The sequence below is a fragment of the Pelobates fuscus genome, chromosome 6 (genome assembly GCF_036172605.1).
Source record: "Pelobates fuscus isolate aPelFus1 chromosome 6, aPelFus1.pri, whole genome shotgun sequence".
NCBI lineage: Eukaryota > Metazoa > Chordata > Amphibia > Anura > Pelobatidae > Pelobates > Pelobates fuscus.
Window position 1 is genome coordinate 46,624,764 of NC_086322.1, and position 26,798 is coordinate 46,651,561.

The following is a 26,798-nucleotide window of genomic DNA, read 5'->3' on the forward strand; positions in this document are numbered from 1 at the left end:
AATTCTATTTCAGGAAACACAGCCATATTTAAAGTGGTAGAAAAAAAATAAAAATAAGTTCATATATTGGCACATAGGCAGTTATTTTGGAATTTGTTATTTTTCAGGTGGGGGAGGGACACACAAAGATTAATTTGTCACTATTTCAAAAGAAATCAGCACTTTTATTAATTATTTAGGAATGGCCCCACAGCCATCAAGCTGACAGCCAAGAGGGCTTCCTGTTTCAGTCACCTTGAACGATTAGGGAGTCTAATGCTTACCTATGAGAAGCATTCCATTGGGTAATTACCACAACTGTGCCAACTTTGTCCAGTGAGCAAGGGAGACCGTTGTCAGAGTTTCACCATTAAGTAGTGGTGAAAAAAGGACTCGCCATTGGAAAAAAAAAGGTAAAAGTGAACATTTTTGTATATGGGTGGGGCCTGAGGCGTCTGTTAACTAGCATAGCAAAAGAAACATTCAGAAGGTGAATACCAAAATTAGTTTTAGAGTGTTTCTTTAATAAAATACAAACCGCACAAAAATAATAACACCTTGACTGCAACACTTTGATAAATTCCCCCCATTGTCTCTTCTTCACCTCCAAATACTATTTTATATGACAAAAGAAGAAGGCAAGACTTATAACAGTGATTGACAGGTGACAAAACAGAGGGACTCGCTTCCAAGCCATTGCTAAACACAGCATTGTGAATTTCCACATCTATTTATTTTTTTGTTTGGTCAGGTAGGGTGGAGCGTGGCTATTTGAAGGATACAGACAAGTATACAGCCCATAATTGTTTACCACTGCATTGCTCAATAAGGTTCCCGATGGCATATTCCTGAATTTAATTACATGCATGTGTGCGTGATCACTAATTCTCCCAAAGCATTCTAGGAGGGACCAGGGATTCACGGATTGAAACAGAATCACAGGATCATATTGCAGGTGAAACCTTTATAAGAGATGTTCAGGGCCAAGTAACGTAAAAATAAACTGGTTTATAAAACTTATTAAAGGTAATGTGACAAATCTTCAAAGGGTGTCCCTTTAAGGGAAGAAAAACAGCTTTGAATCCCTTCTTTCTTCCTATCACAACCTTGGTTCCGTACAAAATCTTTCCTCTGACACCCCCTCCCCCCATGCCCCTGCACGCTTAGCCAGCTATAATCCCTTTTGCTGGTAATCCAATATAATTCAGTATTACAGTAGTACTGGCAGATTTCTCATGCACCTACCAAACCACTAGGTTTCATTTTTAGGTGTTACAGTTCAACCCCACAGATAACAATATGTCAAATTCTTAGAAATCGCATATTCTTTTATGATCCATTAACTTCAGCAAAGTTGTCCCCATGGGTACTGCAGGGGAGGGGGCTTTGGGGGCCCGGAGCCCCTGATGTTGGAATCATCAGCCCTGTAGCTCAACAGGTAGTTTGTTTTATTTTTACAAAAAGCAGCCATGCTTGTTTTTAGCAAAATGCTGCCAGGCTACTAACTAGGGAGTGGTGGGGGCAGTGGTGCTCCTCGTATCTTGAGAACGGGGGATAGGGATCATACCTTTGCAGCACACCCCTCTATTAGTTAGGATTGCATTGAACAACTGGCAGCATAGCATAGGCTTGTTCCTGGCTATACATTTTTATGGAGATCCATGAGATTCTCAATAGCACATTGCTTATAGGTTGCAATATAAGATTCTTGACATTCCCACCTGTGTTACTGTACGGTTCTTCAAAGTTTTGCTTTGGAATCAAGCTCAGGTGGTTCTGGAACCAAGCAACCCGTCCTTAAATGGTCCTTAAATGAATGTTTTTGTGGAAGTGTTTTGCTTCATATAATTTCAAAATATTTCCTATTTAAAGACTTGTCCTTCTTGTCTCTGGGGGTTATGATATACATCAATGGTTTAATTCTGGAGTGCATTTCAAAACCGAATGCGGCAACACAAGCTTGGCCATTTTGCACTGAACTTGTGAAATGTCCTAATTTTACAAGACCCTCCAACCCTAAAAGGCATATAGTGTGATCACAGCTGAAGTCTTGTGTTGTAAAACTGCAAGATTTCACATTCCAAAAGGAAAAGCTCATCATTCCAAAGTAAAATAATCTTTTCGCTCGGTGCCTCCCGCTGAAATGAATTCCAACATTAACTGGGTTTAAATGGCTACAAGATGTTGGCATGTAATCTGCAAACAACTGATGGCCACACTAGCTTCTCCTAGGAGGTTATTAGTGTCCCTGATCATCCAGAGTCCCCATTGTTCTGAACTGCTCTGCAATCCGTACTCACACATTGAAATCTCACTTTGTGGTGTTAAACAACATGGGGTGCACTCACCAAACAGAACAGCAACATTTAGGCAAAATTAGTCAATGTAGAACTGTGCTATAGTCATAGTTCAGCTATTTCAGCCCATTGGAATCTAAATTATAACATTCAGGCTATTTTCTATGTTTGTTAAATTATCCACACGGATTGTGTTTCCTGATTTGCAAAGGTTTATTCACTAAACACAGAACATAGTCATTTGAAAAAAAAATATACAATTTAGGCTGAGACAGCTAAACTGTGACTGATGCAGAGTAGTCAATGGAGTATATTCAAAGCATGGGCTTGTCACCAGTGGGGTACCTCAATGATCTGTACTTGGACCCATTCTCTTTAATATTTTTATAGTGATATTGCAGGTGGTGTCGATGGTAAGCTATGTCTTTTTACTGATGATACTTCGATATGTAACAGGGTTGATGTTCCAGGAGGGATAAGCCAAATGGCAAACAAATTAGGTAAACTAGAAAAATGGTCGTGGCAACTGACATTTAACCCCTTAAGGACCAAACTTCTGGAATAAAAGGGAATCATGACATGTCACACATATCATGTGTCCTTAAGGGGTTAATGTGGATAAGTGCAAGATAATGCATCTTGGACGTAAAAACCCAAGGGCAGAGTACAGAATATTTGATAGAGTCCTAACCTCAACATATGAGGAAAGGGTTTTAGGGGTAATTAATTCTGATGACTTAAAGGTAGGCAGACAATGTAATAGAGCAGCAGGAAATGCTAGCAGAATGCTTGGTTGTATAGGGAGAGGTATTAGCAGTAGAAAGAGGGAAGTGCTCATGCCATTGTACAGAACACTGGTGAGACCACACTTGGAGTATTGTACGCAGTACTGGAGACCATATCTTCAGAAGGATATTGATACTTTAGAGAGATCAGAGAAGGGCTACTAAACTGGTTCATGGATTGCAGGATAAAACTTACCAGGAAAGGTTAAAGGATCTTAACATTTATAGCTTGGAGGAAAGACGAGACAGGGGGGATATGATAGAAACATTTAAATACATAAAGGGAATCAACACCGTAAAGGAAGAGACTATATTTAACCCCTTAAGACCGCAGCCAAATGTACAAGTTGTGAACGAAACAAAACGTAAACAAAACCTGGCATTTGTCCAACCGTAATTCACCTCTTTCATATTAAATGCATCCCCCCTTATTATATATCATTTTATTCAGGGGAAACAGGGCTTTCATTTAACATCAAATATTTAGGTATGGAACATAATTTAATATAAAAAAAAATATAAAAAAATGGGAGAAAAAAATAATTTTTAAATTCTATGTGACATTTTAACTGTGTATGTCAAAATACTGTTTGCTTTTACTGCAATACATTACACATATTTGTATTCAGCGATGTCTCACGTGTAAAACAGTACCCCCTATGTACAGGTTTTATGGTGTTTTGGGAAGTTACAGGGTCAAATATAGCGTGTTACATTTGAAATTGAAATTCGCCAGATTGGTTACGTTGCCTTTGAGACTGTATAGTAGCCCAGGAAATAAATTTACACCCATAATGGCATACCATTTGCAATAGTAGACAACCCAAGGTATTGCAAATGGGGTATGTCCAGTCTTTTTTAGTAGCCATTTGGTCACAAACACTGGCCAAAGTTAGCGTTAGTATTTGTGTGTGAAAAATGCAAAAAACGCCAATTTTGGCCAGTGTTTGTGACTAAGTGGCTACTAAAAAAGTCTGGACATACCCCATTTGCAATACCTTGGGTTGTCTACTATTGCAAATGGTATGCCATCATAGGGGTAATTTTCATTCTTGGGCTACCATAGGGTCACAAAGGCAACGTAAGCAATCTGGCGAATTTGAATGTGAAAAAAATGAAACAAGCCTTATATTTGACGCTGTAACTTTTGAAAACACCATAAAACCTGTACATGTGGGGTACTGTTGTACTCGGGAGACTTCGCTCAACACAAATATTTGTATTTCAAAACAGTAAAAAGTATTGCAGCAATAATATCGTCCGTGTAAGTGCTGTTTGTGCGTGAAAAATGCAGAAAACGTCACATTTACTGGCGATATCATCGTTGTAATACATTTTACTGTTTTGAAACACTAATATTTGTGTTCAGCGAGGGCTCCCGAGTAAAACAGTACCCCCCATGTACAGGTTTTATGGTGTCTTGGAAAGTTATAGGGTTAAATATAGTGCTAGCAAATTAAATTCCCTATACTTTCGGCCTGGGTGGGCAGGCAGGTCCCGCTAATTGTAATTAATTAGGATACCTAATTATGTAAAATTATTACATAAATATATGTGTAGAATTTATATATATATATATATATATATATATATATATATATATATATAGGATAATCAGCACTCCCAGGTTTTGTAGAAAAACAAACTTCTATTTATTCCGAAATGTCAACGTTTCAGTTCCTCTAGGGCAGTGTTCCCCAACCCCCGGGCCGCGGACCGGTACCGGTCCGTGGATCAAACGGTACCGGGCCGCCCAGGGGTGTGGGGTGTGCGAGCCTGCCGGCTAATGCAGGGCTGGCATTGCCCAAGTGCCAGCCCTGCAATGTGCCTGCGGACCGGAGGGGAGATCAGAGATCTCCCTCCCCGGTCTGCAGGCACTGTGCTGACAGCCGGCAGGGGAGTGAGAGAGGACCCGGGAGCTCTTACCTGCAGCTCCTCCGGGTCCTCCTCTCGCGAGATTTGGAGCGTTGCCGCGGTAACCACGGCAACGCTCCAAATCTCGCGAGAGTGAACTCTAGCCCTGTAACTGGGCTAGAGTTCACCTCACCACCACCGGACCACCAGGGACTAAGAAATGTCCCCCCTCCTCCCAGTAAAGGTAAGAAGGGAGGGGGGACATGAATATCTTAATTTTAATTAAATAAATTTTTAAAAAGCCTCCTTACCCCCCATACACACACTGCCCCATAAACACACTACACACACTGCCCCCACACACACACTACACACATTGCCCCATAAACACACTACACACACTGCCCCACAAACACTGCCCCATACACACTACAAACACTGCCCCATGCACACACTACACACTGCCCCATACACACACTACACACATTGCCCCACAAACACTGCCCCCATGCACACACTGCCCCACAAACACTGCCCCCATGCACACACTGCCCCACAAACACTGCCCCCATGCACACACTGCCCCACAAACACTGCCCCATACACACACTACACACACTGCCCCACAAACACTGCCCCCATACACACACTGCCCCACACACACTACACACATTGCCCCATACACACACTACAAACACTGCCCCATACACAGACTGCACACACTGCCCCACAAACACTGCCCCATAAACACACTACACACACTGCCCCATACACACACTGCCCCATACACACACTGCCCCATACACACACTGCCCCATACACACACTACCCCATACACACACTACCCCATACACACACTACCCCATACACACACTACCCCATACACACACTGCCCCATACACACACTACCCCATACACACACTACCCCATACACACACTACACACACTGCCCCACAAACACTGCCCCCATACACACACTGCCCCACAAACATTGCCCCCATACACACACTGCACACACTGCCCCACAAACATTTCCCCCATACACACACAACACACACTGCCCCACAAACACTGCCCCCCACACACACTGCAACTCTCACACACACTGCCACCCTCACATACACTGCCACCCTCACATACACTGCCACCCTCACATACACTGCCACCCTCACATACACACTGCACCGCTCACACACACATACACACAATTTTGAGTCTATGTCTTTATGTGACTGTGTTTGTGATTTTCTGACTATGTATGTGTCTGCGTGTTTTTTTTTTATATATGTGACTGTTTGGTTTTTTTTTGTCTTATTAAATCAAAACAAGCGGGCCACGGAAAAATTATCAAACGTTTACCGGTCCGCGGCGATAAAAAGGTTGGGGAGCACTGCTCTAGGGAACCTTCATCAGGACAGCAAGCAACAAACAAATGATGCACAAACTGAGTTTAAATAAGAACAACAATCAAAATAAACGTACAGATCAGCTGTGTATGGGGGCCGGCCATTCCAATCAACGGACACATGGGCAAACACCATCTGAAGTCCATGTCTCATTGCGCGCTGTGTACTTCCGTATGTGGGCTGGTTGCCAAGGTGATTATGACGCTAAAGCGCCTGCCTTTCACTCATTGGCTTATTCCCCAAGCGCCAGCGTTACTTGTAACTACGGAGATTCAAGCGCATGCGCATGAAACATAGAATTCCGATATAGTGTTAATTCCCGGAACGGATCAGAAATATAGCCTGTTGCCCGACCAAATACCTAATCGCTTCATAAAAACAGGGATACATAACAGCCCTAAGCCCTTCTCCCATCTCTGGCTAAGTGTAGTGGTACCATATACATAATAAAACCAACATGACTAATCTATTTCGTGAGAACTGTGTATTATCGAGACTGTAACACCGAAAAATCTGCTGGGCACAAGGTAAAGCCTGACCTCTCTATGGGCAGGGGTGTTCCTATAAGAGTACCCTGGTGTACCTAGGATACATTATATGATCAGGAAAAAAGAGTGTAATATCGGACATCCTGTCCTTGGTATAGCTGGAGAGAAAAAGAAACTAAGTGAATAAATGTGAATTAAATTTAAACAGTGACAAAATATGTCTATGATAGACTACTGGTGCTATAACATGTGCTAACAATATTGACCAAAAGTCAGTGCTATAAGTTTATTCACTTAGTTTCTTTTTCTCTCCAGCTATACCAAGGACAGGTTGTCCGGTATTACACTCTTTTTTCCTGATCATATAATGTATCCTAGGTACACCAGGGTACTCTTATAGGAACACCCCTGCCCATAGAGAGGTCAGGCTTTACCTTGTGCCCAGCAGATTTTTCGGTGTTACAGTCTCGATAATACACAGTTCTCACGAAATAGATTAGTCATGTTGGTTTTATTATGTATATGGTACCACTACACTTAGCCAGAGATGGGAGAAGGGCTTAGGGCTGTTATGTATCCCTGTTTTTATGAAGCGATTAGGTATTTGGTCGGGCAACAGGCTATATTTCTGATCCGTTCCGGGAATTAACACTATATCGGAATTCTATGTTTCATGCGCATGCGCTCGAATCTCCGTAGTTACAAGTAACGCTGGCGCTTGGGGAATAAGCCAATGAGTGAAAGGCAGGCGCTTTAGCGTCATAATCACCTTGGCAACCAGCCCACATACGGAAGTACACAACGCGCAATGAGACATGGACTTCAGATGGTGTTTGCCCATATGTCCGTTGATTGGAATGGACGGCCCCCATACACAGCTGATCTGTAAGTTTATTTTGATTGTTGTTCTTATTTAAACTCAGTTTGGGCATCATTTGTTTGTTGCTTGCTGTCCTGATGAAAGTTCCCTAGAGGAACTGAAACGTTGACATTTCGGAATAAATAGAAGTTTGTTTTTCTACAAAACCTGGGAGTGCTGATTATCCTTTATACATATTGAATAGTGCAATCGAGCACCGGGTCATTAATATTGTAAGTAGGAGTGCAAGGTTTTTCCCCTTTTATATATATATATATATATATATATATTTAATTTTTTAAAATATTTTTATTTATATATAGGTATATATATAGTGATATATACGTATATATTTATGTATATAGATATATATATTATTTCGTTCTACGTGTATTTTGATATAAATATATATATTAATATCACAATACAGTTAGAATGAAATAACACATCTATATATTTTTTCATTATTTATTTTTAAATATTTTTTCATTATTTATTTTTAAATATTTTTTTAATTTATTTTTTTACGTATTTACATATATTTTTTTTACATTATATATAAATATATATATAACAATAATTATATATATATTTAATCAGTATCAGTCTACGTGTAATTTGATAATATATATATATATTAATATTTAAATACACTTTGTGTATGTGTGTGTGTGTGTGTGTATGTGTATATATATATATATATATATATACACACACTTAGATCATATATATATATATATATATATACACACACTTAGATCATATATATATATATATATATATATATAATATATATGATCTAAGATTTTATTTGTAACTGTATTTTTTTTTTTTTTAACAAATTTTTTTTTTTTATTACAGGACAGGGGGCAGAGACCGTGTCAGCCAGTGATTTCACATCACTGGCTGACACACAGGATCAGTGATCACAGTGACTGCCTGTCACTGTGATCACCTCCTGCAGATTGGGTAATTGACCACAGGGGGTAGTGCCTGGGTGGTACAAGCACTCCCCCCTTCCAATCTGCAGGGGGATCATTGTGCCAGTTACATGTGTCAGCCAATAGGCTGACACATGTAACACTGATCACAGTGACAGGCTGTCACTGCGATCAGAGCGCTCTGAGATCGCAGTGACAGCCTGTCACTGCGATCTCAGACTTAGCAGATCGCGGTCACTGACCCCAGGGGGACTGCCTGGGGGGCCAGGTAAGTCCCCCGACTGCGATCTGCACAAGGGGAAAGCTGCCGGCCACATGTGTCAGCCGATTTGAAATCGGCTGACACATGCTGAATACTGATCGCAGTGACAGCCTGTCACTGCGATCAGAGACTGCAGATCACGGTCACCGGCCACAGGGGGGGTTGCCTGGGGGGCCAGGCATCCCCCCGACCGCAATCTGCAGCGGGAGAATACCGACGGCCACGTGGGCAGCCATAATAGCGAGGACGTACTATTACGCCCGCCGGCGCTTAGAGCCGGCTCCTGCAGGGCGTAATAGTACGTCCTCCGTATTTAACGGGTTAAAAGAAGAAAAACTACCACAACAAGAGGACATAGTCTTAAATTAGAGGGGCAAAGGTTTAAAAATAATATCAGTAAGTATTACTTTACTGAGAGGGTAGTGGATGCATGGAATAGCCTTCCAGCTGAAGTGGTAGAGGTTAACACAGTGAGGGAGTTTAAGCATGCGTGGGACAGGCATAAGGCTATCCTAACTATAAGATAAGTACAGAGATTAATGAAAGTATTTAGAAAATTGGGCAGACTAGATGGGCAGAATGGTTCTTATCTGCTGTCACATTCTATGTTTCAGATTGGTCCACAAATCCTACTAAACACATTTAAACTTAAAGGACCACTAAAGACGTCCAGACCACTTCATCTCAGTGACGTTGCCTAGGTGCAGTAGTCCTGTCATTTTAAAATTACAATGTACATTTTTTTTTCCCAAGAAAATGCAATATTTACATTGCAGGTTCCAATCCACTTCTAATGGCGGTCATACGGACAGCTTTCATACGGGCGCTTCCATTGCCGCGACCGGGAAATTCTGTCACGTGACAGACAAGCTCGCAGAAAAGCATTTTAATACTTTCCCATGGGGAGGCTTGGAAGCGCGTGTGGCGCTTGCGGTACATGTGCATCAGTCTCCAATGCTCCTCTATGAGCAACACGGGGTTGGACCATCAGCTCACTGGAGAAAAGAGAAAAAAAAAAAAGTGACACCCACCCCCTCCCAGGTTTTAACCAGGAAAAGAGGTGGGGAGGCTAAAACTAACAATGCGCTAGGACACTATAGTATTAGGCATACAAGTTTTTCCCAACACTCTATAGTAATATAATATAAGAAGGCTCAAACATCACAGGTTATATTTCTAAAATAAATAAGGGATGTGCAATGCATTATTTATTAAGTCTGTGAGCATGAAGCCCTTTAAACGGATGAATATGAAAGAAAACTATGCAAAACCATTCTTATACTGAAGATGTAGCATAACGCTATAAATAGACAAAGTCAGATCAGTCCCAATGAGGGACAGACCTATTCTTCTGCTTAATCTCCTGCAGTAAGGAGGATGGAGTCCACCACACTGCCCTTATTCCGGGCTTAAATCTCAGTTTCTTTTCTACCTTAATGTCGCTCTTTTCTAGGAGCTCCATATTGTAGGTGTGCCTGAGCTCCACAGTAATAATTCTCCCAGTAATGTGTCTTTGAACTACGATAAATGTGTCTGTGTAAACAAGATACATTGTTCTTCTTCTAAATTACAATTTAATTGCATAAATTAGTCAGTGACTTAAAATTTCTCAGAACAGCCACACCCTTGGCCTCACCTCCATCCACATCCATAAAATAAAAATGTCACTCTTTATCCATTTGAAATTTTGGGATGCATGCCTTAAAGGGTCAATCAGGGACGTCCATATGTGAAGCACTACTGAAACGCTCGCGTATGGGTTAAAGGTCCTGTAATCTATCAAAAGCGGTGCTGCGTGCGTCTGGTTAAACATGCACTGTAGTCCATGTTTTAACAGACAATGGGTAACAGAAGCAATATGTTGGGTGATTGGGAGGATTGATAGAAATTCATGTCCAGGTCAGAGTTAAGGACTGCGCCTAAAAGCTGTAATTGTACATTATATAACTTGTCACATTGAGCCTGGTTATCATAATTTTTACATAGTGCCAACAAATTCTGCACTTCTTTACAATTGGTAGACTAACACACATGTAGTTGTAACCAGACAAGTTTGACGTACAGGAACAGAGTGGTTGAGGGCCCTGCTCAATGAGCTTACATGCTAGAGGGAGTGGGGTAAAGTGACACAAAAAGTTAGGGAAGTAGATTGGTAGAATAGTATTCACTGAAGACTGTGTATTTTTGTTTTGTTTTTAAATGACTGTTGCAGGAGAGAAATCAGTTGGGAGCCATTAACAGTTTAATTGATACGCTTTTGTGAAGAAGCAAGTTTTTAATTTTTTTTTTTTGATGTAGTGAAGACTGGGTGAGCATCTAAGGAGAAGGGAGTTCCATACGAACGGTGCAGCCCTATAGAAGTCTGGAAGGCAAGCATTGGGGTGGGAGTACGAACATAGGATAGACGTAGGTCTTCGGCAGAGCGCAGGGATCTAGACAGGACATAGTTTTGTATTAGGGAGGCTAGATATGTCCTCAGCATTATGCAGAGATTTGAAAGCAAGAATCAGAATTTTAAATGTAGCCCTATATCTTACGGGAAGCCAATGCAGGACAGAGAGGTGAGGCGTGGGAGGTGCAGGCAGACAGGAAGATGAGCCTCGCCGCCGCCGCATTCATTATAGACTAACGGGGCAAGTCAGGAGCACGCAAGACCGCTGAGAACTGGATTGCAATAGTCAAGGCGAGAGAGGACAGTGGCATGGACCAGCACCAGGTCCGGACTGGGGATACAAAGCAGCCCTAGAAAAATAAATAAAATATAAAAAAAAATGTTTATATAAGCCCCATAAGTCATTGTGTCATGTATTGTGTGTAAAATATTTATATATACATATACACACACACACAATATATATATACACACACACACATACATACACACTTATATTACTCAATCATCTGGGGTGGCAAGACTTGCATAATATTCATTGGTATATTTATTTTTCTAATTCAAAATATTGGTCCTTTCAGAGTAAAACATTTAATTATACAGTAAGCATACCTACATGCAGACACAAACTCACTGACACAAGCTCATTGATGCACAGGCAGACAGTCTCATTGATATACATACGCTCATTGACATAAAAACACAAGCTCACTGATGCACACAAACAGACTCACTGACAGACAATCTTATTGGTACACAAACAAATTTAGTACAGACAAATTCTGACACCCACATGCTCACTACAGTCAAGCACACTGAAACACATGCTCACCATACACACGCTCACTCACTAGCAGCCACACACACACACGCTCACTCACTAGCAGCCACACACACACACGCTCACTCACTAGCAGCCACACACACACACGCTCACTCACTAGCAGCCACACACACATGCTCACTCACTAGCAGCCACACACACACACACGCTCACTCACTCACTAGCAGCCACACACACACACGCTCACTCACTCACTAGCAGCCACACACACGCTCACTCACTCACTCACTAGCAGCCACACACACGCTCACTCACTAGCAGCCACACACACACACACGCTCACGCACTCACTAGCAGCCACACACACACACACGCTCACGCACTCACTAGCAGCCACACACACACACACGCTCACGCACTCACTAGCAGCCACACACACACACACGCTCAATCACTAGCAGCCACACACACACACACGCTCACTCACTAGCAGCCACACACACGCTCACTCACTAGCAGCCACACACGCGCTCACTCACTAGCAGCCACACACGCGCTCACTCACTAGCAGCCACACACGCGCTCACTCACTAGCTCACTCACTAGCAGCCACACACGCGCTCACTCACTAGCAGCCACACACGCGCTCACTCACGCGCTCACTCACTAGCAGCCACGCACGCGCTCACTCACTAGCAGCCACGCACGCGCTCACTCACTAGCAGCCACGCACGCGCTCACTCACTAGCAGCCACGCACACGCTCACTCACTAGCAGCCACGCACACGCTCACTCACTAGCAGCCACGCACACGCTCACTCACTAGCAGCCACACACACGCTCACTCACTAGCAGCCACACACACACACACTCACTAGCAGCCACACACACACACACACTCACTAGCAGCCACACACACACGCTCACTCACTAGCAGCCACACACACACACGCTCACTCACTAGCAGCCACACACACACACGCTCACTCACTAGCAGCCACACACACACACGCTCACTCACTAGCAGCCACACACACACACGCTCACTCACTAGCAGCCACACACACACACTCACTCACTAGCAGCCACACACACACACTCACTCACTAGCAGCCACACACACACACTCACTAGCAGCCACACACACACACTCACTAGCAGCCACACACACACACTCACTAGCAGCCACACACACACACACACACGCTCACTCACTAGCAGCCACACACACACGCTCACTAGCAGCCACACACACGCTCACTCACTAGCAGCCACACACACACACGCTCACTCACTAGCAGCCACACACACACACGCTCACTCACTAGCAGCCACACACACACACGCTCACTCACTAGCAGCCACACACACACACGCTCACTCACTAGCAGCCACACACACACGCTCACTCACTAGCAGCCACACACACACACGCTCACTCACTAGCAGCCACACACACACACGCTCACTCACTAGCAGCCACACACACACACACGCTCACTCACTAGCAGCCACACACACACACACGCTCACTCACTAGCAGCCACACACACTCACACGCTCACTCACTAGCAGCCACACACACTCACTAGCAGCCACACACACTCACTAGCAGCCACACACACTCACTAGCAGCCACACACACTCACTAGCAGCCACACACACTCACTAGCAGCCACACACACTCACTCACTAGCAGCCACACACACTCACTCACTAGCAGCCACACACACTCACTCACTAGCAGCCACACACACTCACTCACTAGCAGCCACACACACACTCACTAGCAGCCACACACACACTCACTCACTAGCAGCCACACACACACTCACTCACTAGCAGCCACACACACACACACACACTCACTCACTAGCAGCCACACACACACACGCTCACTCACTAGCAGCCACACACACGCACGCTCACTCACTAGCAGCCACACACACGCACGCTCACTCACTAGCAGCCACACACACACGCACGCTCACTCACTAGCAGCCACACACACACAAGCTCACTCACTAGCAGCCACACACACACACAAGCTCACTCACTAGCAGCCACACACACACACACAAGCTCACTCACTAGCAGCCACACACACACACAAGCTCACTCACTAGCAGCCACACACACACAAGCCCACTCACTAGCAGCCACACACACACACAAGCTCACTCACTAGCAGCCACACACACACAAGCTCACTCACTAGCAGCCACACACACACAAGCTCACTCACTAGCAGCCACACACACACAAGCTCACTCACTAGCAGCCACACACACACACACACTCACTAGCAGCCACACACACACACTCACTCACTAGCAGCCACACACACGCTCACTCACTAGCAGCCACACACACGCACGCTCACTCACTAGCAGCCAAACACACGCACGCTCACTCACTAGCAGCCACACACACACAAGCTCACTCACTAGCAGCCACACACACACAAGCTCACTCACTAGCAGCCACACACACACAAGCTCACTCACTAGCAGCCACACACACAAGCTCACTCACTAGCAGCCACACACACACACAAGCTCACTCACTAGCAGCCACACACACACACAAGCTCACTCACTAGCAGCCACACACACACACAAGCTCACTCACTAGCAGCCACACACACACACAAGCTCACTCACTAGCAGCCACACACACAGCCATGGCTGAAGCATACCTGGCACTGGTGGGTGAAGTTGCCATTTAGTGACATCTTCCTCCCAGAGAGGTCCAGCAACACGCGTGTGAGGCAGAGCTTTGCACAGGAGGTAAAACTTCCATTCAGGAGGAGATTTAGGTAAATAGTGCAGGTCTCCCTCCAGGCGCTGGCAGCCTAATTGCGGCCGCACCTGCCGCCAGCTTCTCCCTCTTTACTCCCCTCGGACTGACACAGGCTGGCACAGTACGAGGGTAAAAGGATTTAAATTACAGTAGCCTCATGATTTGGGCTATCTGCCCGGCCCCAGGTGCCGCTGCCCACCGGGAAATTTCCCGGTATCCCGGTGGGCCAGTCCGGCCCTGACCAGCACCTTAGCCGCATCTGGCGTTAAGTAGGGATGTTTGTGTGCAATGTTTTTGAGATGGAAGTGGCAGGATTTGGCGATCAACTGGACATGAGGGGTGAAGGAGAGGTCGGAGTCAAAGAGAACACCTAGGCAGCAAGCCTGCGAGGTGGAGCAGATGGCAGCGCCGTTAACATGGAGGGAGGAAAGACCAGAAGTTCTGTTTTGGACTCAAGGAAGTCAGTCAATCAGACATACTCTCTCAAGGATCTTGGATGCAAAATCAGGACTTTATATTGCAAAGAGTCTTTGCTAGGTATTATATATATATATATATATATATATATATAAAACTAATAGGGGGGGGGGGGGGGGGGCAATACATAAAAACAAAACAAAAAATCATTCTTCTAATGATACTAACTGCAACATAATGCATATTCCTTGCACCAGACCTTGCTAGAACTCCCCTGTGTGCGTCTCCCTTATTGCATTACTTCATGACACATTTGGTGGTTTGTTGCATGTTACTGGAGTCTCCAAGACTTATCTATGTATTACAGTGCATTATGTGGTATACCCGCACAGCAGGTTGATGGATTACACACGGCCACCTCCTCTAATAACTTTCCACAAGAGAGCTTGTGTTGAAGCTGCAGCCAAATGCTCAACCACAGATCCCATAAGCTGCATACCCATTGGAGGCCAGGACTGACTGGGCAATATACATCGGCTCTCTTCAGCACCCGTTTAAAAGGAGGAACAGCCTCACAAGCCACTAGTGTATGCAATCACTACAGAATGCACAGCGTGAATTCTCCAGTTGTTCAGCGTACCATTTCCCCTTTAACTCACTCACAAACTGTTTCTCAAGGGATTTTCTGCTCTTATGAGAGAACTTTAGAAGCTGGCTGCCCATCATCCTGGTGTACATGTGTGCCAGAATGACATGCCTCTCTCATGACAGTGGGAGTCACTGGCATGCCTCTATGCCAAGCCCTGCCCCCACTACACCCCTTTCCCATTTGCAGTACTGGCAACAATGGGGGAGGCATACTCCTCACTCGATACAGCCTTTCATGTTCCCTTCAACTGCCGAGACCCATGTCACACAGCACAGGACCTCACTTTGACAACTATTTTACAATGGGCGCTCTGTAATGCCAGTCCAACACAGACAGAATGCTTTGTAACGCAAGCACAAAACAGTGTTCCCACGGGAGTGTTCAAACGTATTTTCTTTTGATTTGTTTTAAAAACGGGAGTGGGACTACTGTTGCGGTCTTACAATCACAGACTTTATTGTTAAACTTGTTTCTGAGATAAAACTTTTTTATCCTTTCAAAATGCCCTTGAGGTTTATAGAACCAAGTGTCCATCTTTTATTTATTTTTTTGATTGCCAGAAATTCTACAATGCATCGCATGAATTAAAGAAATAAGGCCACGTTCATCTTAGAAGCAGCATAAATTAAAACCCAGCAGTGCATTTCCCAGTCAGAGCAATCTAAACTTATTCAAATTAGTAGTTAATTAAGGCCATAAACCAGAGGAGGTATCACAATTGATAGATACCCTTAAGTTCAGAGTTTTGTGAAGCGCATCATTATTTTCCGTATTACGCGACTTAATAAGAATACTCCGTTGCAAAGACATCCCCTTTTGCTTTTTAATTAGTCCTGGTTGTATTCTTACTTATGCATGGACAAAACGACCCTTTACCGTAGGATATGTTTCATTCTAATCTGTGTGCCTACAGACCTTCATCCCAGCCCGGTTTCACACTGAGCTAAAAGAAGGCAGTGAAAATTGGAGTGACAAGAGCGAAGAATCAATGCAATTATATTTACATGCTTTCAGAAACCAGCACGCTGGACAATTTGCCAAATCGGCACCTCAAGGTAGACTAGATTTCCCAGTCCTCACAAATTAATGGACCTCTTTTGACCGCAAACATGCACACACCATGGTTTTTGGCCCTTCTCCAAATAGTGTAGGCTCCCAAAAAAAGAATGAATCTGGAAGAAAGCCCAGTTTCACTCCAGCAGGGGGAAGAGACAAGTAATCTGCATAAGGCCAGAGCCATTTTCTTGCTCAATTTACAGAGCCCACATATTGGAAAAGGGAAGAAGACACCCCAAATAATGGGTGAGCAGAAAACGCCACTCTTTTATGCAGTTTGGAAAAAGCCGTAAAGGAGATGTGATACGAATACAGAAATAATCAGCAATGAGCAAGTCTTGTGAGAATGTGGAGCAAATTCTCAGCAATTACAATTTCTAAGTCTATAGCCTTCTACCAGAGTCTCTTAAGATCAACCAACCATGCCAAATGAAATCCCTCCTTAAAATATATAGAAATAAAATAGTGGTGGTTCTGTACTTCCGTACAATGAAACCTTTTATAGGTTATTAAGCCTTCTTATATTATGTGAACCGGATAAACCAAATTAGAATTCCAATGCCCTGCTAGTATACTCAGTCTATGACTATCACACTAGAGGATAGAATGTTGGGTTATATTCAACAGACTAGTTGTTTCAAGGTTACTTGGAACGTTGACGATTTTTCTTACTTGAATCCTGCACACTTAGATGCCGAGAACTCCAGTGTGTATGAAGCAAGGGAGAAGTACCTAGGACATTTTACAGATTTTCCAGCCCACTTGGTCTATGTGCATCCAACGGCTCCCCTATTAAAGCAAGTGACGTAACCTGTGTAATCTTCATCAGGTCACAGCTTACAATTTCAGAGTGGGTATCAATCCGCCACCAGCTGATCTGTAGGCAAGTTTCCCTCTTCCTGTGTTTATTTTATTTCAATCAAATAAAAGAATGGCTTAACAATATACAGTACCCACACAAATATTTAATTGGTTTCTACGGCAACTTGTGTATTTTTGTCATGTATAACTCTGTGGAAAGGATAAAGATGGTATAAAAAAACGGTTTTAAAGTCTAATCAGATTAGACACACGGACAAAGGATGTTGTAACAGAGCAGGAGAATCTCCTATAGAAGGGTTCTCCTGACATTTCCTGTCATTCGATCAGCAGCAGAGACCTCTATGAAAAAAACCTGGTTGACAGTTGAAATGAGAGACAATATAATTCTATAGATTTAATTAAAAAAATTTGAAAAACTACTTGCTTGACTTATGCTGGAACAATGTATAGATTATTTCTTCCCCTCGATCATTTAATAAATGTATGTATATTATCGCAGGTGCACTTTGAGAGTTCCATCACAGTCTCTTATTGAAAAAATGGATGCAATAATGTGCCCCTGCATTACATTGCTTTGCATTACAATCCATTATGTATCTGCAATAGACAGACACACAGACCGAGAATACACATCGGTGAACTATGTCATATAGAAAAACAATGGCATTTGAGGGATTCTGGAGAAATTGCAATAAACTAACAGCAGTGATAATGCAGTGGGTTATTATTTAATGTAGTCTAGGAGTTTATGTTTAGTTACACTGCAGTGAAAGAGGTAATGCTCAGTGATGGTGTTTTGTAGTCTAGTAGTCCTTCCAAATGCTGCTTGAGGGTAGAGGGAGTTACAGTCCTGAGCTGTAGCTATTACATCTGCTGCCCTTAAACTGCTTGGAAGTGTAACTCCCACTATCCTCGGGAGACTCATTTTATCTTCGTTTAGGACTGCCAGGCTGCATGGATGTTAATTGTGTATTATTACCAGTTCATTATGGGAAATAATTGCACGGATGACATCACCATCGATGCACTGCACAATCTGCCAGTGAAACAATTAACCAATAAAACCAGATAAAATCTTTTAGAACCAATTAGCCAACGAAGAACCAGTGTTTCGAATGCAGCTAGTTCCCATTCACTTTCAGCAAAGCAAAGCATTCATTGCCTTTTTTAGTTTCAAATTTAAAAAAAACTAATTAATTAATACAGAGCACTTTTCAGAAAGTGTGCAAAGCAAAGGGATTGGGTTTGTTCCATTCAGGGCCGCCATCAGGGCATGACAACCATAACGGTTGTCATGGGCCTGGCGGTCCTGGGGGGCCCGAGCCCCACATTCATTATGTGCACATATATATATATATATATATATATATATATATATATATATATATATATATATATATATATATATATATATATATATATATATATATATATATATATATAGCTTATGATTTTCGCTATATATATATATATATATATATATATATATATATATATATATATATATATATATGTGCGCAGAGGGCCCCCTGCTACCTGTACAATGAAGAGGGGGTCTAGCAGCACACTATGTCTTCCTTTCCAGCTGCTCTCTGTCTAACTTTTCTGCGCCCTGCGGCCGCCAGAGCGTTGCCACGGGTTACTATAGCAACGCTCCGCACAGCACGCAGGCCTGTCTGGCGAGAGTTAGTCAAAGAGGAGCTGGAAAGGATGACAGTGTGTGCTGCTGGGCCCCCTATTCAATTTACCGCGGCTGGCTCCCTCCACCATGCCACTGGATCAACAGGGAATGCGATCTCCCCCCTCCCTGGCATGGTAAGAACCAGGGAGGGGGGGAATAAATTTAAATATACACAAATAATAAAAAAAATACTCCCCTCCCTCTATTTTACACACACACTGAATCCTTACAAGCAAACACTCTGCACTACACACACACTGCATTCACTAAACACACTCTGCACTACACACACACACTACATTCACTAAACACACTCTGCACTCACTACAAACACTACATTCACTATACACTATCTGCACTCACTACAACACCACATTCACTATACACTCTCTGCACTCACTACAAACACTACATTCACTATACACTCTCTGCACTCACTACAAACACTACATTCACTATACACTCTCTGCACTCACTACAAACACTACATTCACTATACACTCTCTGCACTCACTACAACACTACATTAACTATACACTCTCTGCACTCACTACAAACACTAAACACACTTTGCACCACACACACACTACATTCACTATACACTCTCTGCACTCACTACAAACACTACATTCACTATACACTAGCTGCACTCACTACAAACACTAAACACACTTTGCACTACACACACACTACATTCACTATACACAAGTTTCACTCACTACACACTACATTTACTAAACACGCTCTGCACTACACACACAACATTTACTAAACACACTTTGCACTACACACAAACACACACTGCATTCACTATACACACGTTGCTCTCACTAAACACACTACAAACACACAACATGCTCTATACACACTACATTCACTACACACACACACACTGCATCTAATGCATGCATACAAACATTACATACATTACACAAAACGTACAATCTGCATCCACTATACACACTGCATCCATGACACACATACCTCATCCACTACACACATTTTACATCCACTATACACACTGCATCCATGACAAACATTCTACATCCACTATACACACACTTCATCCTTGTGGGCGGATTCAGGGCTGGCCCCGGGGGCCCAGATCTTGAGCTGTGTCAGGGGCCCTAAAATTTCTGATGGCAGCACTGGTTCCATTATCCATAATTTGACAATAAAAATAAGAAACTAGGTTGATGAATGCTGTAAAAAGAACTGTCCTCCTCAGATTTTCAGAAATTGCTGAAACACAAACATTATTTAGACATAACTCCCATTATACAGGCACACTTGCTCTAGTAATTAACCAACAGTATTATTTACAGACAATTAATTTAAATTGATAAACTTGTGTAGGTTATCGTGAAGACGTAGAACCTGCCCTCCCCCCACACAAAAAACATTTCAGTACCAAAATATGAAAATTACAAATTTAAAGTAGGAACATTAGAAAATGTATTAAATAGATTATAAATCCAATTACAGCATCATCCATGTCCTACAGATGATCTTCCTTTGATATGCTGCAGAAAGCTTGCAAATATCCACAATTAAAAATATATGCCTTTTTTACATTTTAATTTTATTGAGGTTAGCATAAAGTGCAATAATTACGACAATGGTGTTCCACAATATAAGGTTTACATTCAGAAGAAGCAAAATATGAACAGAGTGGTCTAAACAAGTATACAGTGCTTAATGACGAGGTCGAGTATCGGAATATGGAACTTCATTGACAGCTCTTTAAAAACAACAAGAACGTGCAAAGAAACAGGGGGCATACATACATTTTAAAGGGTGAGGGACCAAAAAAACAAACAAAAAAACACCTTCAACGGGATGAGAGGACTCCTGGACTGCAACATACATACAGAAAACCCAAGAGCAGTCATATAAGCAGCTCAAATATCAACTTTTGAAGGGGGAAAATAAATAATTCCAAATAATTCTAACCTACTGTTCAACACACACAGAATAGCTCGGCAATATAAAACTTAGTGTATCAAACGTCAGAAAAAATTATTTGAGAATTACCTTTTCGTGAATTTCTTGTGTGGACTGGGCGTCACAGAAAGCCACAGTGGCAACATCCTTGAGGATCGGCATTTCTACTGTACAATCCCTTCCATCCAGCAGGGCTACCAGAGGTCGCGGGTGCATGGGCCCATTCATTATCGGAGGTCGAATGCCTGAAACAAGAGGGAAAAAAATGAATACTAAATACAGAAATAAGACCTCCGTATCACCAACCATAACTGTAATTTTCCCCACATAAGTCAATTTCAAAAGTACCTTTATATGTCCTCTTTATTGCAAAACTGTTTTTTTTTTGTTTTCTTTTCCCCAAACGACTCTTCATTCAAGTCCTCAAATCTCTCATCTAACCTGTAATCTTCCTACAGCCATCTGTCCCACTACCCACCCTGCCTAACTGCTTGATGACCTAGCATCTCTCGCTCTTCAATCCCATCCACTCTTTGTACATATGTCAAAATGTTATCTCTATTACACATTCCCCGACTCCACTTACCACCATCTGCTCCACAGCCAAGGCATTTATTTCCTTGATATCCTCACCCCTTGCACCAAACTGGATCTTAATTTTATAGAAATATGCAACTAAAACACGCAAAAGACAAAATCTACAAATCTACTCGTCTTGCGCCTATGTCCTCACCCCATGAGAAAGCCCCCAGCTTAATGAAGTTTTCAGTTAAAAAACACTATTGTGTCTATAAAGTAAAATGAAAAAAACAAACAAAAAAAAACATGTAACTTTTCATATTACGACAAATTCAGCACTCCACATTTTCTCCAGCAGTGTTGCAAGTACGTATGTAATGTATGTATGACACTGCAAGAATTACCGTAATTGACATAATCGGCCATATGTCCATCAAACCAGGTAGGAAAAAAAATAAAATAAATTATTTACCACAACTAAAAGCGAACTAAAAGTTATAAAATTTAACTAAGCTACACAACGGTTCTGTTTGAACAAAAATAAACAATTTCTTTGCTGATCCTAGTTTAACAAAATAAGGATGCAAAAACACCAAAACACAATATAAAAAATGGTTTTATTGGTTATTAAAATGGTGGAAAATGTGAAGCCCTGAGGTTTGGGTATGGGTACGAATCTCTGCCAACCCCATATATAGGTGATCAGAAATGTAAGTATTAATGACATACTGCAGCAAGAAAGCTTAGGTGTATTTTACTGGTATCAGAGTTATTAGGACTTTACACACCATGTTTCTTACAGACCGGTCTGGTATTGGATAATACTAGCTTGTAGCTGCTAATCGATTAGCCAACACGATGAGCACATTCAGTTATATTATCAGTCCAATGCAGAGAACTGCCAGTCAGCACATCTAACTACCCCTTCAACTATCATAATCCTCCCTGTCACATTAACCCCATCTTTCCCAGGTACCACTGGAATCCAATTTAATCTATGTTCACAAACAACGTCAGAGTAGAGAATATAGATTGAGAGATAAAGTTATTTTTATCAGTAGTTCATAAGATTTTCAGTTGGGTGAGGTTCTAAATAAAAAAATAAATAAAAAAAATACACATACAACACTATCAAATTCTAATAAAAAGTGGAGGAATCTAAAGAAAAACTCTCCAAGGCGATTGCTCAATCTTTAAAAACCTTGCCCCGGTAATGCTTTTTAGAACACTCTAAATATAGATTCATAATATCAATGTAACTCAGCCTCCTAACAGTATAGAATGTTCACAGGATTTCATTTTAAACAAATATTCACGTCTAAACAGTGTGGATCAAGTGTAGTGTGTATGTTTCTGGAAAACTTGTCAAATGTTGGAAACGCCGGTGTTCACAATTACAGGCGCCCCAACACTTGTGGTTATCCATTGTGTACGAGTTACGGGGGGGGAGGGGATAAATAAATTCATTTGTTTTATGTAACCGTTTCAGTTTATCCAACCCACAAGGTCAGATTTCATTCACTATGACTGTAATCAGAAAAGAGGTGAATGAGTTCCACCGAGGTAAAAAGCAAACAAAACCCTACCCTTAAAGTATGCAAGAAACAAAATAATGCAAGTTTTTGGTCCGCTCTGCTGCTAAAGCAGTACAACGTCCGTAAAATGGATTTCTTTGCCAAAAATTCTATTACTGCCTCAGTAGCCTGGTTTGTCCTGTAAAAAAGTTTCACGTTTTACAGAGGAATGGCTAGAAGCAGAGCATTTTAAATCCTGAGGCACACCCAACAAACATTAATTCCTGATTGATGACAACAACAGAATTTAGGGCGTTTACCAGGCTCTGTATTCAATAGATTTTAGCTCAAAAAAATTTAAAAATAAGGAAACCCTACCTTCAAATGTTACTTTTACTATTAAAACTTGTCCAGATGAAAGTTAAAAATAAATAAATAAATAAAATATTCTAATAAATATTATACAAAAATGTAATTCGCACTCAAAATGTGCAAACATTCCACATGACTAGCCCTGACAATTCTTCAAAATATGAACCCTTTTATATCATAATCAAAATGCCACAGAGAGACCCAACAACTGTATTAGATTGGACTAAACCCCTTCACTCCCTAAAAGGGAAGGGAAGATTCAACAGGCAACTCTTCCTACACATTCATAATGTGTGACATTGACCTACTGTATGTGGTCAACTTAAAACTTGCCAATGTACAAATTCACATAATAAACAGATAGGTGTAGGTATGCAGATTGTGCCTTTTTACAAACCGCGTGGACTGGCAGAGTACACATTTCTTCTCAGTCAGAGTAGGAACAGCACAGAACCAATAAGAAAGTTGTGTTACTTTTTTGTGATTTCCAATGCAAATCACGTATCAATAAGTGGCGATAATAGCAAGGTTTAAGGCTTGAAAGCTGCCTGCAGTCTGAGAATAAGGCCAGTTGGTAATTGCCATTTCACAGCTCATCGGTTGTTATTGCATCTATACCAACTCCCTCCTTCATAATCCCAGTTTATCTGGCTTCTAACTGTGTAGTCTTAAAACGTATGGAGGTGAAGGCCTTTCCCAGGGGGTATCAGAGGCAGTCTAATAGGAAGCCTGCTGAGTAAGCTTCAAAGATAAAATAGATCAGGGTCTCCACGGAGGAAGTGCTCCCTGTAAGTGCCGTGGGGTTTGGCGCCACACTGAAGCGATTCTCTAAATTATTTATCGGTGTGCGCAATGCACCGAGGCAGCCTCTATAGTGGGTCGCTTTAACCCCTTAAGGACCAATGACCATTCACCGTCACGACAACCTTGTGTGCAAAGACCCTGTGCCACCATGGGATATCTCGATTGATCTATGCAGCTTTCCGGAGGATAAGACGAGTAGAACACTGCATTTACATATAGACTAGAATAGATGGCAATTTTAACCCTTTAAGGGATTGTTCTAACAAATGTACAGTAGGAAAGGACACATGGAGATTCCTTTCAGAAGGTAGTGACAGTCTTAGTACGGCAGACTGGCATTAAAATGCTATATTTACCACCGACGATGGATTTTGCCATTATTCATATATAAACATTGGGAGTTCCTATTCACAGGGAAGGCTATGGATGTTTGGACAGGGGGGTGGGGGGAGAATACACTTACTGCAATTGGATTTCCCACTGTCGTTATCCATTGTACATGCTTCCCTGAGAATAAATACGACATGTAATTACGTGAACTTATCCCAGGCCCCACCCCACCACCTGCTCTTCCCAGACCTGATAATTACAAGTAGTATTTGTTCTTTTCCAACACATGCAAAACATGATTAAAATCCCTGTAGATTGTGTTTCCTAAACTCATGTTTTTATTTTTATTTTTTATTGCAACATACACTTTGGGCATTCAAAGCAGGTAAGAAATTAAGTTAATTTTATTCCAAAGCAGTACCAAAGTTAAGCCAAGATGGGGTTAAGCAACTTTTTATCTAAATGCCTGTAATAAATATAAACAAAGATGATGTCTTCAAGGAATACTATTTCAGAACATGTAGAATTAATTGCCTTTTTATAAGAGCCAACGTATGTTCAGGTGGAACCCTCGACAGCTTGGATGGGAGTGACGTCTTAATCTAAATCAAATGTAACAATTGTAGAGAAACAGCCCTGTCCCCCCCCCCCCCCCCCCCCCATGTACCCTCCTTAGTCTGTCCAGATGGTGCCTTACTTGTTGTGAAACCTAAAAACCTCTGATTGAGCACTCACAATGTCATACTCAGAGGAACTCACAATATCACATTGTACATATGTATAAAAGAGAAAACATTCTGCCGTGCTTTACAATGGGCGGAGGAGACAAATAAAATGTAACAATACAAATTTGACTTGCATGAACAATAGGTAGCAAGGGCTCCGCTCAAAGAAGCTTACAATCTAATTCATGTAAGATTCTAGCAGCGCTATACTGGAAGGATTACTAAATGCTTAATAAAAAGTAGCTTACATACGGAATCACATACATACAGACGTTTCAATATTTATGGAAAATAAAAAAAATGGGATGCATTTAAAAAAAACACCTGAAAAACCTGGCTATGGGGGCTGCAACAAGAGACGAAAAAACAAAAAACCATTTTGACCCATTTGAAATTAAAGTCGGATTGGCAGATTTACAGTTTTAGACATGATGAAGAATACAGTTTGGACTTAAAGGAACACTATAGTCTCCAGAAGCAATACAGCTTAATGTCGTGGTTCTGGTGTCTATAGTCTGTCCCTGCAGGTTTTTCAATGTAAACACAGACTTCTCAGAGAAATGGCAGTGTTTACATTGCTACCTAGAAACACCTCTAGGGCAGTCACTCAGGCGGTAAGTAGAGGTGCTTCCAATCTCAGTACTGCACAGCGTGCAGCACCTACAGTCAGTGAAGACACTGAACACTCCCCATAGAGATGTATTCATTTGATGCATCACAATGAGCTGATGCGCTATAGCCTCCCAATGATTTCCTTTGGAAAAGCATTGCATTGGCTTAAATCATCAAGATTGCGAGACTGGCACCGTGATGGAGATAAAGTAAGTCAACTTTCCATTTTCACTCCACAGAGAGGGGGCCGGTAACCTAAACAGCTAGTTTAACACTATAGTGGTGGGATTAAATGTTTTTATTCCTGACACTGTAATGTTCCTTTAAACCATGGTAATAACAGCCGCGTAAAAAGAAGGCCAGAGGTGGAATCTGAAAAAGATCTTTAAATATAAAATCATACTTCATAACAATTTCAAATATATTTCAAGGTTATAAATGTGTTTGTTTTCAATTAAACTTCTGCAGGAAAAAAACAAAAAACAAAAAAACACGGCCCACAGC

The 26,798-nt window shown here is 42.0% G+C and overlaps 1 protein-coding gene across 11 annotated transcripts in view; it reads right to left on the minus strand.

Moving 5' to 3' along the window:
* CTBP1 (C-terminal binding protein 1) overlaps positions 1 to 26,798 on the minus strand; it is a 583,387-nt gene that overhangs the window by 43,418 nt on the left and 513,171 nt on the right. For 10 of the 11 annotated variants that reach the window (XM_063457649.1, XM_063457648.1, XM_063457656.1 and 7 more), the window contains one exon: positions 21,509 to 21,663. In XM_063457649.1, the coding sequence (XP_063313719.1) occupies positions 21,509 to 21,663 (155 nt within the window). Of the gene's footprint in view, positions 1 to 21,508; positions 21,664 to 21,766; positions 21,849 to 26,798 lie in introns of those variants that run through there. The other variant, XM_063457651.1, reaches the window with a different exon arrangement.